We start from the raw sequence: 12,647 nt of genomic DNA, 5'->3' as shown, positions 1-12,647 counted from the left end.
AAAAATAATAATAATAGAGCAGGGCCACCTGGGTGGCTCAGTGGGTTGAGCGTCCGACTTCGGCTCAGGTCATGATCTCACAGTTCGTGGGTTCGAGCCCCACGTCGGGCTCTGTGCTGATGGCTCAGAGCCTGGAGCCTGCTTCTGTGTCTCCCTCTCTCTCTGCCCCTCCTTGTGCTGTCTCTCTCCGTCTCTCAAAAAAATGAATAAACAGTAAAAGAATTTTTTTTTCAATGGAGATGAAATCGAAGAAGAAAACGGTTTGTGGGAAACAGGACCATGAGGGATAAGAACACAAATTCAATCCATGTAAATGACAGCCAAGAACAGGGGGAATGAGTGGCACTTCCCAGACGGCGCTGGCCGGGCTCCGGGAGGCAGGTTGGCTTTTGCCAGTCGGGTGCCCTCCCCTGAGACTGGGAAGGCTGAAGGAACAAGTCAGTAGGTGGATGTTTTGCATCTGTCTGGGATGCAGAAAGTTGCAAGACTTTGGAAGCACGGTAGCCTCCAAAGTCATGGATTGTTTTTTCCTATAAGCCCACCAGGGAGCTGAAGTTGCCACCGTGGGGGGGAAAACAAAGTGGGCCAAAATGTGAAACACAACAGGCCCTTCCCAGGAAAAAGACGCAGGGGCACTTTTATCCTTGGCGGCGGCGGCCCTAGACTCGAGGAAGAAGGGAGCAGAGAACTGTTCGCTAACGTTTAAAGGCCGCGTGGCAGGGCAGTTTGAATCCCTAGCCTCAGACAGAGGAGTTTGTGTTCGCCCAGCAACTCTCTTCCACGGGTTTCCCCGCAAAGGCTGGAAGCAGCATAGCTGGGCTGATATGCTTTCCCTGAAGGTATCGATGCACTAACGGGGTGAAGTGTGAATGCAGGGGCAGGAGAACTGAGGGCAACCCCACTCCTGCCGGCAGCAGGCCGTGGCCGGGAAAGGACAGAAGACCTGACCTGTCTTAAGGCAGGGGAGGGGGACTGACAGAAACCTTCCAGCCTCCCTGAGTCCGACACTGAGGACAAAGCAAAAGCCTGCTACGGCAGCAGTCGAGGCAGAAGACCCGAGAGAGACACTCCTGAGGCACCTGTTCATGGATCTGCTAACGTCGCAGGGTGAGGTGGAACTGAAAAAAAAAATCTCCAGGCACTCAGATCACAAGGCCACAATATTTTATTTATTTTTACTTATCTCTTTAAGATTTCATTTTTATTTTTTTAAATTTTTTTAATGTTTTTATTTATTTTGGAGACAGAGAGAGACAGAGCACATACGGGGGAGGAGCAGAAAGAGAGGGAGACACAGAATCGGAAGCAGGCTCCAGGCTCCGAGCTGACAGCACAGAGCCCGACGTGGGGCCCGAACCCACGGACCGTGAGATCATGACCTGAGCTGAAGTCAGACGCTCAACCGACTGAGCCACCCAGGGGCCCCTAAGATTTTATTTTTAAGCAATCTCCACACCCAACGTGGGGCTCGAACTTCCAACTACGAGATCAAGAGTCGCGCGCTCCGTTGACCGAGCCAGCTGGGTGCCCCACAAGTCCACAATTCTTTTTTTAAAGAAGCATCTGGGAAGGGCTCAGCTGGGTGGTCCCGCCCGAGGGTCCTTCGTGCGCTCGCTGTCCAGCTGGGGCTGGAACAGTGTGGAGTTGGAGCAACTTAGAGCTGCGCGAGCATCTCTCTTCACGGGTCAGAGCCCTTCCATGTGGTCTGTCCAAGAGGGGCTAGCTTGGGCTTCCTCACAGCATGGCAGCCTCAGGGAAGCTAGAGGCCGGAAGACTGAATATCCCCGCCAACAGGGCCGAAGCTGCATTGCCTCTTCTGACCCAGCCTCAGAAATCAAGCGGCATCGCTTATGCCATATTATGTGGATTATTTATTTTTGAGAGACAGCGAGAGAGAGAGAGAGAGAGAGAGAGAGAGCAAGGGCGGGGAAGGGGCAGAGAGAGAGGGAGACACAGAACCCCAACTGGGCTCAGCACAGAGCCTGACGCAGGGCTTGAACCCAAAAACTGTGAGATCATGACTCGAGCCGAAGTGGGATGCTTCACCGACTGAGCCAGCCAGGTGCCCCAAATTCCACCTCTTGATGGCAAAATGGCAAGGTTCCAGAACAGCAGAATGGGAGATATTGTCGGGGCTACCTCTGAAAAACACAGTCTGCCACACACACAAGTTAAAAGGCAGAAACTGTCGGGCTAGATAAAATATGTTATTTACAAGAAGCACACTTTTAGCCTAAAGACACAGACAAGCTGAAAGTAAAAGGATGGAAAAAGATATATCGCACGAGCTCAGCGTAAGAAAGCTGGTGTGACAATATTAATATCAGAATAGAATTCAACACAAAGAATATTATCAGAGATAAGCAGGGATATTTCATAATGGAAAAAGGGCAATCAGTCAAGAAATACACAAATCTCCAAATGTAGTTGGAGTCTATAACATCTTTTTCTCAGTAGCTCATAAAACAAAGCAGGGGAAAAATCAGTAAGAATATGGATGTGAACAACACTGTCAACCAAAGTGGCCTAATTGATATTTATAGCATACCACACCCAACAACAAGAAAATACACATATACACATTCTTTTCAAGGATAGATGTAACGTTCACCAACATAGACAATGTTCTGGACAACAGAACAGAGTTCGAGAAATGACAAAGGGTAACAGTCCTACAAAGTAGGATTTCTGACCACAGTGATGCTGAATCAGAAATCAGTAACAGGGGCACCTGGCTGGCTCGGTCAGTAGAGCATGCGACTCTTGATCTCGTGGTTGTAAGTTCAAGCCCCACAGTGGATGTAGAGATTACTTAAAAATATTTTTTTTTTTAAAGAAAGAAATCAATAGCAAAATGATATGTAGGAAATTTCCAAATATTTAGAAATGAAAAAATACACTTCCAAATAAGCCATGAATCAAAGGGGAAGTCACAAGTTAAAACCTGTTCTAATACAAAAAAATCATATTGAATTGAATAAAACTAAAAACGTAAAATATCAAAATTTGGGAATTCAACTAAACAAGCGATGAGAGGAAAATGTATAACATTCACTGTTCATATTAGAAAAGGAAAGGGTCCCAAATCATTTTGAGCTTCCGCTTTAAGAAACTAGAAGATTTCGACTCTTGATTTCAGCTCAGGTCATGATCCCAGGGTTGTGGGATCAAGCTCCACTCATCAGCCTCTGCGCTGAGCATGGAACCTGTGTAAGATTCTCTTTCTCTCACCCTCTACCCCTCTCCCCTGCTCTCTCTCTCTCTCTCTCTCAAATAAAAAAAAATTAAAAAGTAAACTAGAAAAGGAAGAGTCAATTAAATTTAAAATAAATAGAAGGAAGAAAATAATAAAGAGCAGAAGTCAAAGAAATAGAAAACAGAAAAACGTTATAGTAAATATATGAAACCCAAAGCTGTCTTTGAAAACATTAGTGAAATTGATAAACCTCTAGCTAGTCTGATCAGAAAAAAAATGGAGAGAATACACAAATTACCAATATCAAAAATGAAAGAAGTAAAATGAAAGAGAAGACACCACTACAGATATTACAGACATTAAAAGGATAATAATAATATGCTAATACATTACAATACAACTTAGATGAAATGGATGAATTATGTGAAAGATACAAACTATCAAATTCATTCCAGAGGAAATAGATAACCTGAATAACCCCGTATCTATGAAAGGAGTTGAATTTGTAGCTAAAAACGTTGCCACAGAGAATTCTACCAAACGTTTCGAAAGAAAGAACACCAGTTCTCCACAAATTCTTCCAGAAAATAGAGGAAACAGTTCCCAACTCATCTGACAAGGTAAACATTATCCTTATACCAAAATCAAAGATGTTACACAAAGAGGAAACTACAGACCAGTGTCCCTTGTGAATACACACACTGTAAAAATATTAACCGAAATTTTAGCAAATCAAATACAGCAATATATAAAAAAATAATACATCATGACCAAGTAACGTTCCTTTCAGGAACGCCAGTTTGCTTTGACATTTGAAGATCAGTCAAGGTAATTAATCATATTACCAGAACAACAACAAAAAAGGAAAAACTGCATGATCATCTCAATAGATGCGGGAAAAACATTTGACATAATTCAACACCTACTCATGATAAAAGTTCTCAATAAAGTAGAAGTAAAGGGAAACTTCCTCAGCCTGATAAGGGGCATCTATGAAAAACCCTAGCAAGTGTGATAAGGCAAGAAAAAGGAATAAAAGGCATATAGATTAGAAAGAAATGTAAAAGCGTTTTTATTTGAGATGGCATTATTATCTAGGTAAAAAAAATCCTAAGAAATCTACAAAAACCAATTGAACTATTAAGTGGGTTTAGCAAGGTCACAGGATAAACAGTCAGTATGCAAATATCAATGGTATTTTTATACACTAGCAACAGGCAATTCCCCCCAGTTGTGGGGGGACAACTGGATAGCCACACGCAAAAAAATGAACCTGGATCTTTAATCCATACCACGCACAAAATTTAACTCGAGATGAATTATAGGCCTAAATATAAGAGCTAGAGATACAGAACTTCTAGAATAAATCATAGGAGAATAGCTTTGTGACACTGAATTAGGCAAAGGCTTTTTAGATAGGATACACAAAATACAAACTGTAAAGGAAAAAAAACTGATAAAATTCGATATCTTCAAAACATCTTAAGTTGGCTTTTTCTTTTTTTCTTTTTTTAAGTAGGCTCCATGCCCAACATGGAGCCTGAACTCACGACCCTGAGATAAAGAGTCATGTGCTCTACCAACTGAGCCAACCAGGTGCCCCTAAGGTTTTTGTTTTATTTTAAAGAGACGGTTAGGGGCTGGCTCAGTCGATAGAGCACAAGACTCTTGATCTGAGAGTTGTAAGTTCCAGCCCCACCTTGCAGGGTAGAAATTACTTAAAAGAGACTGTAATACAGTGACAAGGCACACTGGCAAAACAAAACATATATGTTAAAGAACTTGTATCTAGGGGCGCCTGGGTGGCTCAGTCGGTTAAGCATCTGACTTCGGCTCAGGTCGTGATCTTGCGGTGTGTGAGTTCGAGTCCCCCATCGGGCTCTCAGATGCTGTGTCTCCTCCTCTCTCTGTCACTGCCCTGCTTGTACTGTGTATGTGTGTGTGTCTCTCTCTCAAAAATAAAGAAACATCGAAAATCTTTTTAAAGAATTTGTATCCAAAATATATTAAAAGTGAGGAGTGCCTGGGCAGCTCAGTTGGTTAAGCATCTGACTCTTGACGCTCGGGTCATGATCTAACAGTTCGTGACATTGAGCCCTGTGCTGGGCTCTGTGCTTCTCTCTCTCTCTGCCCTTCCCCTGCTCGACCTCTTTCTTTCTCTCACTCTCTCTCTCTCTCTCTCTCTCTCTCTCAAAATAAATAAATAAACATTTTTAAAAATTCAAAACACATTGAAAATGAAAACACTCTTACAACTCAGCAACTGGAAAAGCTTTAAAAAATTGACAAAAGATTTGACTAGATAATTCATCAAAGATAATATGCAAATGGCAAATAAACATATGAAAAGATTCTCACCATCATCAGTCATAAGTAAAATGCAGAATAAGTTCCCAATAAAATACTGCTGAAATGGTTAAAATCAGAGAGGCAGAGTAGTGGACCTCATCAACTGACCCAGCAGCCTCAGTTCTAAGGATTTACTCTGGAGAAATTAAACCATGTGTGTCCGTGCGTCAGATCTCATTAAGCAATTTGTGAATTTGATTGGCTATTAATCAGACCTCAGAAAGTCTGATTTTAAAAAGCGAGGCGGGACGAGGAGAGAAGTCCTTGCGTACGTCGTGGCAGCCAGAGTAGTGGGAGCGCCGAACAGCGACGATGCCCTCGACGCAGCCATAAGTGGAAGGGAGGCGAGCAGAGGAAGAAGGGTGAGTGGCGGTGGCAGTGGCGGTGGCGGTGGCGGGGAAAGGATGCTGGAGACTCATTACGGAGCGAGGTGGCGGCGATTACCCAGGGAGCCCCTGGAAGGAGCTGAAATCAGGTGCCCCCAAACAATCGGCCACTTTAAACCACGCGCCTGGGTAACTCGGACCAAAAAGGAGACGCCTCCTGCCGGGCTGCCTTCCCTTCGGATGAGGACCTCGTGGTCATCCGGGGACAGAGGCCTCAACTGCTCACCTGCCTTCTACGCCCCTGGTCCTCAGCCCCTGCATGGGGTGCTCCCCATCCTGTGGGGGACCCTGTACCCCCCCAGGCTTCGGGGCTCCTCGTCCAAGTACCACTCTCCTCTGTCCAGAAACTTGCAAGCAGGCTTGGTCTAACTTTCAAAATGACTTACTCACTCTCGTTCGGGCCTCAGGTGAGTGGACGCCCCGTCTTGCCACCACCGTTGGCCCATACACATCTCGATACATGTGCACACGCACGCATGCACGCATGTCGTTTTATTAAATGTATCTTTGGCCCTTTTGATCCCATCTTCTGACCCAATGCCCTTTCACCCCGTTGGAGCCTCTGCTTGTCACTTCAGCAGGTGTCAGTGCACTTACTCTCCCACGGCCCTGCACGATCTGCCATCCGCAGGGGGACCCCATCAGGACGGATGCTCAGCTGGGGCAGCTCGCTCCCTCGCCGGACACCGGGGCACTGTGTCCCCTCCGGCCTCTGAGCAGATGTTCTCCTGGGTGTTCTCCCGGCTCCATCACCCTTACTCTCCATGTCCTCGGCTCCCTCGTCTTTCTCTTTCATCCCTACGGTGTCCTTCAAGGGTTTATTCCAGGCCTCAGAAATGTCCTTCCTCTCCATTCTGTCAACCCGTTAACGGGGTCCCCACATTTGGCTCCTGTGTGGTGGCAACAGTCTCCCCTGGCCCGCCGGCCCCCAGCCTTCTGGGCACAGGCCTGGGGGCGGGGCCCGGGGCCCTCCCCCCCACACCCCCGTGGCACAGGGCCAGCAGCGCTTGCTGTTTGTTCAGCAAAGGGTTCTGATTACAGAAAGCCAGTGATAGAGCAAAGATCCGGGGCCTGCCAGCTCTGATCACCTGCCCACCCCGAGGCCTCCTGTCTTCTCCTCAGACACCGGGCTGGGGCACACACGAGCCCACACTTTGGCCACCCACAGAATCCTTTGTGCAGATGCAATCCTGCAGGGATGGTGGGGGGGGGGGGCGCGTCTGCTCAGTCCTGCCCCCGGCCCGAGGCCTGCTGGCGTAACTGGCCAGCCACGTGGTCAGGGCCTTCTCCAGTCCTTCAGAACCTGCTTCTCAGTGCTCCCTGGGGAGAGTGTGGGCCCATTCGGCCACCCCCCCAAACATTTCTCAGGGGTCCCTCCTGTCTCCTCCCCAGAGCCCCTGCCCATCTGCCTGTCTCAGGGAGGAGCGGTGTCCAGGTCAGTGCCCGGCTGTCAGTTCACTCTGCCCAGAGGACAGGGGCTTCTGGGTAACCAGGGACCATCTCTGCTAACTCATGTGGCCCTGACGGTGAGTAAGCCAGTCAGCCTACCCATGAGCTGGGGGGGGTGGCTGGGGCAGGGGCCTGCCTGAGGCCTGTCACCTCTGATCAGCTAGTCCCTGCAGGTGACGGGCCTCGGCCAGCCTGGCCCAGCATGTCACCTGGCACAGCGCCCGGGGCACATGCGTGCCAGCCTTGGGGGCTCTCAGCTAAGGATCCAGACTCTCTCCAGGATGCCCTCTGGCTGTGGTGGCTTCTCCTGAAAGTCCCAGCACTTGTTCTGGCTGAGCAGGGGCGAGCTGTGCGTACGGCCTCCCCATGATGTCTGGTCTACATGTGGACACAAACCCTCCCTTGCCTCTGGGAGAAAACCAGTGAGGAAGGGAGGGGGCTTCCCCAACATTCTTACCCCGGGCTCAGCAACAGGAAACAAGGAGCGTAGGGAGCAGAGATGGCCGAGGAAGTGGCCTCATGGCTCAGGGGCCCCACCCTGCCTGTCACTTCTCTGCTGGGATCCATCCCTGCGTGGCCTCGCTCAGGTCCCGGCAGAGGGACCCGTACGGAGCTTCCGGCCCTGGCCTCCAGCGCTGCCCTACGTGCAGTGAGCTCTTCACCTGCCGGTTCCAGGCCTTTGCCCAACATGTCACCTTGGTCCGCGTTCGGGTGTTGGCTTCCCCTTTAAAGGAGGGAAAAGCCGAGGCCCCAAGAGCTGGGCAGAGCCTGCCCAAGGTCACACAGCTGGGGCAAGACAGGACAAACGCTGCTCTGCAGGTGCCTGGGTTCCCCCCCCAACCCGGGGCAGACGAGGGAGGTCCCATCCCCCTGTGGGGCCTCCGCCCAGGGGGAACGGAACGAAAAAGGACGTGCTGGGTGTGCTGTGACTCTCTACCAGGGGCTCCCTCGAAAACACTCTTCTATAATTGTGCCCAGAACTCCACTTCTACCGTTTTTGTTGATCTGGAAGGCAGTAGAAAGTGGTTTCTTTGCTTCTATGTTATTAACGGCAGTGTGGTTACAGGGGAGAGAGTGAGGATGTTCCTGTTCTTAGGAGGTGTGGCTGAAGTGTTCAGACGTGGGCTGTCAGCATTCTGCAACCTGTCTCCTAGCGGTGTGTGTGTGTGTGTGTGTGTGTGTGCGTGCGCGCGCGTGCGCGAAAGATTGTGCGAATGCACGGCACGTGTGGATGTAGTATGTGCGCTGTACATGCAGCGTGCAGGGGTGCAGTGTGCGGGGGGAGGGGGTGGTGCATGATGGCCGTGCTGCCCCCCGGGCCCTCTGGCCAGGAAGAGGAGGCCTCAGTGACGGCCGGACTTGGGCCCGGTCAGAGCGGAGCTGTGCTGGCCTCTAGCCTTGTAGGTCATCAGAGAAGACAAACAGGAAAACGGGGCCAGCTGGGCCCAGAGCCTGTCCCTGGGAGGCCTGCAGGCCACTGCCTCGGGCCGGGCCGTGCAGGCCTTGTGCGAGCCAGGCCAGGGTCCTGGCAAGAGCAAGAGCGGGAGAGGGTGGGGAAGAGGGAGCCTGGGACGGGAGGGAAAGGCTGGGCTGGGGCGGGGAGGACAGGAGAGAGGGGGAGCCCAGCCCGAAGTCCCTGGCAGGGAAGCCCCACTGTCAGGCCGTCCACACAGTGTGGGAACACGGGTGTTTGTGTCTATGTCAAGTGTGTGCGCCTTTGCGGGCATATGGCTGTTGCACACACTCGGGCGTGTCTGTGTCTGTGCGTGTTAGAGAGAGAGAGAGAGAGACAGAGATCTGAAGCCTCCTCCTCTGACGACAGGTAGCTGCAGGTGGGGCAGGAGGAGGGGGGTGTCCCTGGCCCCCACAGGACCCTGGGGAGGAAGCTGGCTCTCACAGGGGCACATTAAGCCCTGGCTTGTACCCACCCCACACCCTCCCTTCCTGTGCCTCATCTCCGGCAGCCCTAATTGAGGAGGGGCGGGCCCTTCACAGGCCTGGGAGGAGCCACCACTCTGTAGTGGGGACTCCACGCGAGCTCTCACCCCTTCCTCGCCCTGGCCCAAGAGGGACAGCAGGAGCCTGGCTGGGGAAAGGAGTCAAGCTGTGCCACGAAAAAGCTGCGTGATCTTCAGTCAGCCCCGCCTATCTCTGGCCTCAGTTTCCCCACTTATGAAATGGAGCTGAGCTAACTGATCTCCCACAGCCCTGCCACCTAGTAAGGTGGGCCCTGTGGGGGCAGAGGCAGGCAGGCAGGGTTTGAGGGGGATGGCCAAGCTGAGGACCCGCCTGGGAGGGTCCAGGCCCTCAGGGGCTGGGGGGTAGGCGTCTTGGGGACAGACCTGGGAGGGCAGGGACAGGAAAGGCAGCACAGGAGGCCAGGGGACTACTTCCCGCTGCCACAGGCAGGAGGCCAGGAGAGGCACGTGGGGGAGGAGAGGGAGAGGAAGTCCCCTCCTGGGCAGGTCACTCCCAGAGGCCGGGCTGGGGCGGGGCAGGCGATGGAGAGCAGATCCCAGCTCTCGGGCCACCTTCCGCGCCTGCCACTGCCCGGCTGCCCGGAGCCCAGACAGCCCAGCCAGGTAAGGGGCTTCGAGGGGCCCCGGGGACATGCCGGCCTCTCCCTGGCCAGCCCCAGCCCTCGGATGGCCACCTCTCCTGGCCTCTGTCGGGCCGCAGGGGGAGGACACGGTGAGGGGGAGGGTCTGCATGTCTGCTCCAGGTCTTGTGGGCTGACGAGGTGGGTCCTAGGGCTCGTGCGTCCATGTTACCCTGCCGGGTACTGAGAGGGGCACAGCGGGCCCTGAGGTTCACGTCTGGCTCAGGGGACCAGACCTCACCGACCTTGATCTGGCTAAGGGTGTGCCCCCCCGAACCCCATCACGGGGACACACGCACACGAACGCGCACACGCACGCACGCAGCTGCACGCAGGCTGGATCCCCACCCCCACCCCCCGCTGCCCACACGCGCACGCACACACGCACACACGCACACACGCACACAGGCCTGTGTGGAAATGGGGCAGTGGGACTGGCCTCTCGGATGAGAGGCTGAGTGCGACACCCCGTCTCCTCCAGGCGCCCAAGACACCTGCCTGAGCTCCACCATGCTTATGGCATCCAGCAGCACATCTGGTAAGGCTCCAGCCCCTGGGCCCCTACCCATCCCCCACCAACCCCCCCACCAGGATGAGCCAGGTAGGTCGAGCGGGGTTGGAGGAAGCAGAGAAGCCCCTCTTTCAGACATCTGCTTCACCTGCCTCTCCAGGCTGCCGACGTGGGGGGGGGAGGGGATGGCCCTGCGAGCTCCCGGGGAGGAGGGGGGCGGTTGGGAGACTTTGGCTGCCAGGAGCCGGGACACCGGAGGGAAGCAGGAGGCCCAGCTGGACGGCTGCTCAGGCCACTGGCTCCGCCTCTCCCGTTGGAACTTCCTCGGGCCCAGGTCCCCCTGCAGAGCGCACACCCTAACCTGGCCCTCTTCCTCCACCCCTGCCCAGCCGTGCCCCGGCCCCTCTCTCGACCCGTCCCACCTGGCAATGGCAGCAAGGAGGAGCTGTCGGACACCCGGGACCCACTGCTGGCCCAGGCGGAATTGGCCCTGCTCTCCACAGTCTTCGTGGCCGTGGCCCTGAGCAATGGCTTGGTGCTGAGCGCCCTAGTGCGCCGGGGCCGGCGGGGTCGCTGGGCGCCCATGCACGTCTTCATTGGCCACTTGTGCCTGGCCGACCTGGCCGTGGCTCTGTTCCAAGTACTGCCCCAGCTGGCATGGGATGCCACCGACCGCTTCCGTGGGCCCGATGCCCTGTGCCGGGCAGTCAAGTACCTGCAGATGGTGGGCATGTACGCCTCCTCCTACATGATCCTGGCCATGACGCTGGATCGCCACCGCGCCATCTGCCGCCCCATGCTGGCATACCGCCACGGAGGCGGAGCCCGCTGGAACCGGCCGGTGCTGGTGGCCTGGGCCTTCTCGCTCATTCTCAGCCTGCCCCAGCTCTTCATCTTCGCCCAGCGTGACGTGGGAGACGGAACTGGGGTCCTTGACTGCTGGGCCCGCTTTGCCGAGCCCTGGGGCCTCCGAGCCTATGTCACCTGGATCGCCTTAATGGTGTTCGTGGCACCTGCCCTGGGCATCGCTGCCTGCCAGGTGCTCATCTTCCGGGAGATTCACGCCAGCCTGGTGCCGGGGCCGGCAGAGAGGGCCGGGGGCTGCCGTGGGGGGCGCCGGACAGGCAGTCCCAGTGAGGGGGCCCGGGTGTCAGCAGCCATGGCCAAGACCGTGAGGATGACGCTGGTGATCGTGATTGTGTACGTGCTGTGCTGGGCGCCCTTCTTCCTCGTGCAGCTGTGGTCGGCGTGGGACCCCGAGGCGCCCCGGGAAGGTGGGTGTGGCTGGGGCTGGGGCTGTGGGGGACCGTTCGCGCTCGGCCGCACACACACCTTTACCCCCACCGACACACGTGCTCACGTGGACTGCCATTCCCTAGGGGCAGGAGGGGCTGCCGCGCCCCTGCACGGGCACTCTCGGCCCCAGCCCGGACCCTTCCACCCCCACAGGGCCCCCCTTCGTGCTGCTGATGTTGCTGGCCAGCCTCAACAGCTGTACCAACCCCTGGATCTACGCTGCCTTCAGCAGCAGCGTCTCCTCTGAGCTGCGCAGCCTGCTCTGCTGGGCCCGGAAGCGGGCCCCCCCCAGCCCGGGGCCCCCCGAGGAGTCCTGCGCCACCGGCAGCTCCTTCCTGGCCAAGGACACTTCCTCCTGACGAGCCAGGCGGTGCCTTCCTTCTAGAGGCTCTGCGACACTCAGCCACCCACCTGGAGCTGGCCCCGGGAGCCCCTGGGGAAAGGGGTCCCTCTGGGACTTGGCTGTGGGACTAAGAGCCAGAGGTCAGCTCCTTGGTGCTGGGTGTGGGGACAGGCTCCGGCGGCGGCAGCGCGGTGGCACAGGGCTCCCACCCCAGCCGGTGCCTTCCCGGAGATGGAGGTCCCAAGGAGCCCAGGAGGAAGGAAAGGGGGCAGGGCCACGCTCACCCCCCTGGCCCTCCCCTCTCGCTCTCCTGAATAAAAGTTCCAGCTCATTTTCCACCCAGTGAGCCTCCTTGGATCGGGGTAACAGTGGTCGTGGGGCAGCGTGGAAAGACCTTCTGAGACTGCCCCCCTCAACACACGTGCACAGCTCGGGAACCCCCCACATGGGTGCAGGCCCCCAAACCACACGGTCCGGGCAGGGGCCACTCGGTGCTGAGCACCCGGCATCTGACCCTG

At 54.7% G+C, this 12,647-nt stretch overlaps 1 protein-coding gene across 4 annotated transcripts; it reads left to right on the top strand.

Moving 5' to 3' along the window:
- Positions 1-9,412: 9,412 nt before the first annotated feature.
- AVPR2 (arginine vasopressin receptor 2) lies at positions 9,413-12,467 on the top strand. 4 transcript variants are annotated; one of them, XM_019437682.2, is made up of 4 exons: positions 9,413-9,603; positions 10,461-10,580; positions 10,880-11,764; positions 11,940-12,467. In XM_019437682.2, exons 2-4 carry the CDS (start codon positions 10,490-10,492, stop codon positions 12,143-12,145), a joined length of 1,182 nt encoding a protein of 393 aa, XP_019293227.1. In that variant the 5' UTR covers positions 9,413-9,603; positions 10,461-10,489; the 3' UTR covers positions 12,146-12,467. The 4 variants fall into 4 exon arrangements, with proteins under 4 accessions (XP_019293227.1, XP_019293229.1, XP_019293226.1 ...); XM_019437684.2 differs by having other exon boundaries at positions 9,415-9,603; positions 10,461-10,517; XM_019437681.2 differs by lacking the exon at positions 9,413-9,603 and adding an exon at positions 9,747-9,962.
- Positions 12,468-12,647: the final 180 nt, after the last annotated feature.

This window comes from Panthera pardus, unplaced genomic scaffold (genome assembly GCF_024362965.1).
Source record: "Panthera pardus isolate Hobbes unplaced genomic scaffold, ASM2436296v1 HiC_scaffold_27, whole genome shotgun sequence".
NCBI lineage: Eukaryota > Metazoa > Chordata > Mammalia > Carnivora > Felidae > Panthera > Panthera pardus.
This window is presented reverse-complemented; position numbering and strand designations above follow the sequence as displayed.

Bases quoted from the DNA above. Each gene is read 5' to 3' on its own strand.
- AVPR2 (XM_019437682.2), top strand. From the start codon at position 10,490: ATGCTTATGGCATCCAGCAGCACATCTGGTAAGGCTCCAGCCCCTGGG. The intron at 10,581-10,879 runs GTAGGTCGAGCG...ACCCCTGCCCAG, and splicing joins CCCCCACCAGGATGAGCCAG to CCGTGCCCCGGCCCCTCTCT. The intron at 11,765-11,939 runs GTGGGTGTGGCT...CCACCCCCACAG, and splicing joins CCCCGAGGCGCCCCGGGAAG to GGCCCCCCTTCGTGCTGCTG.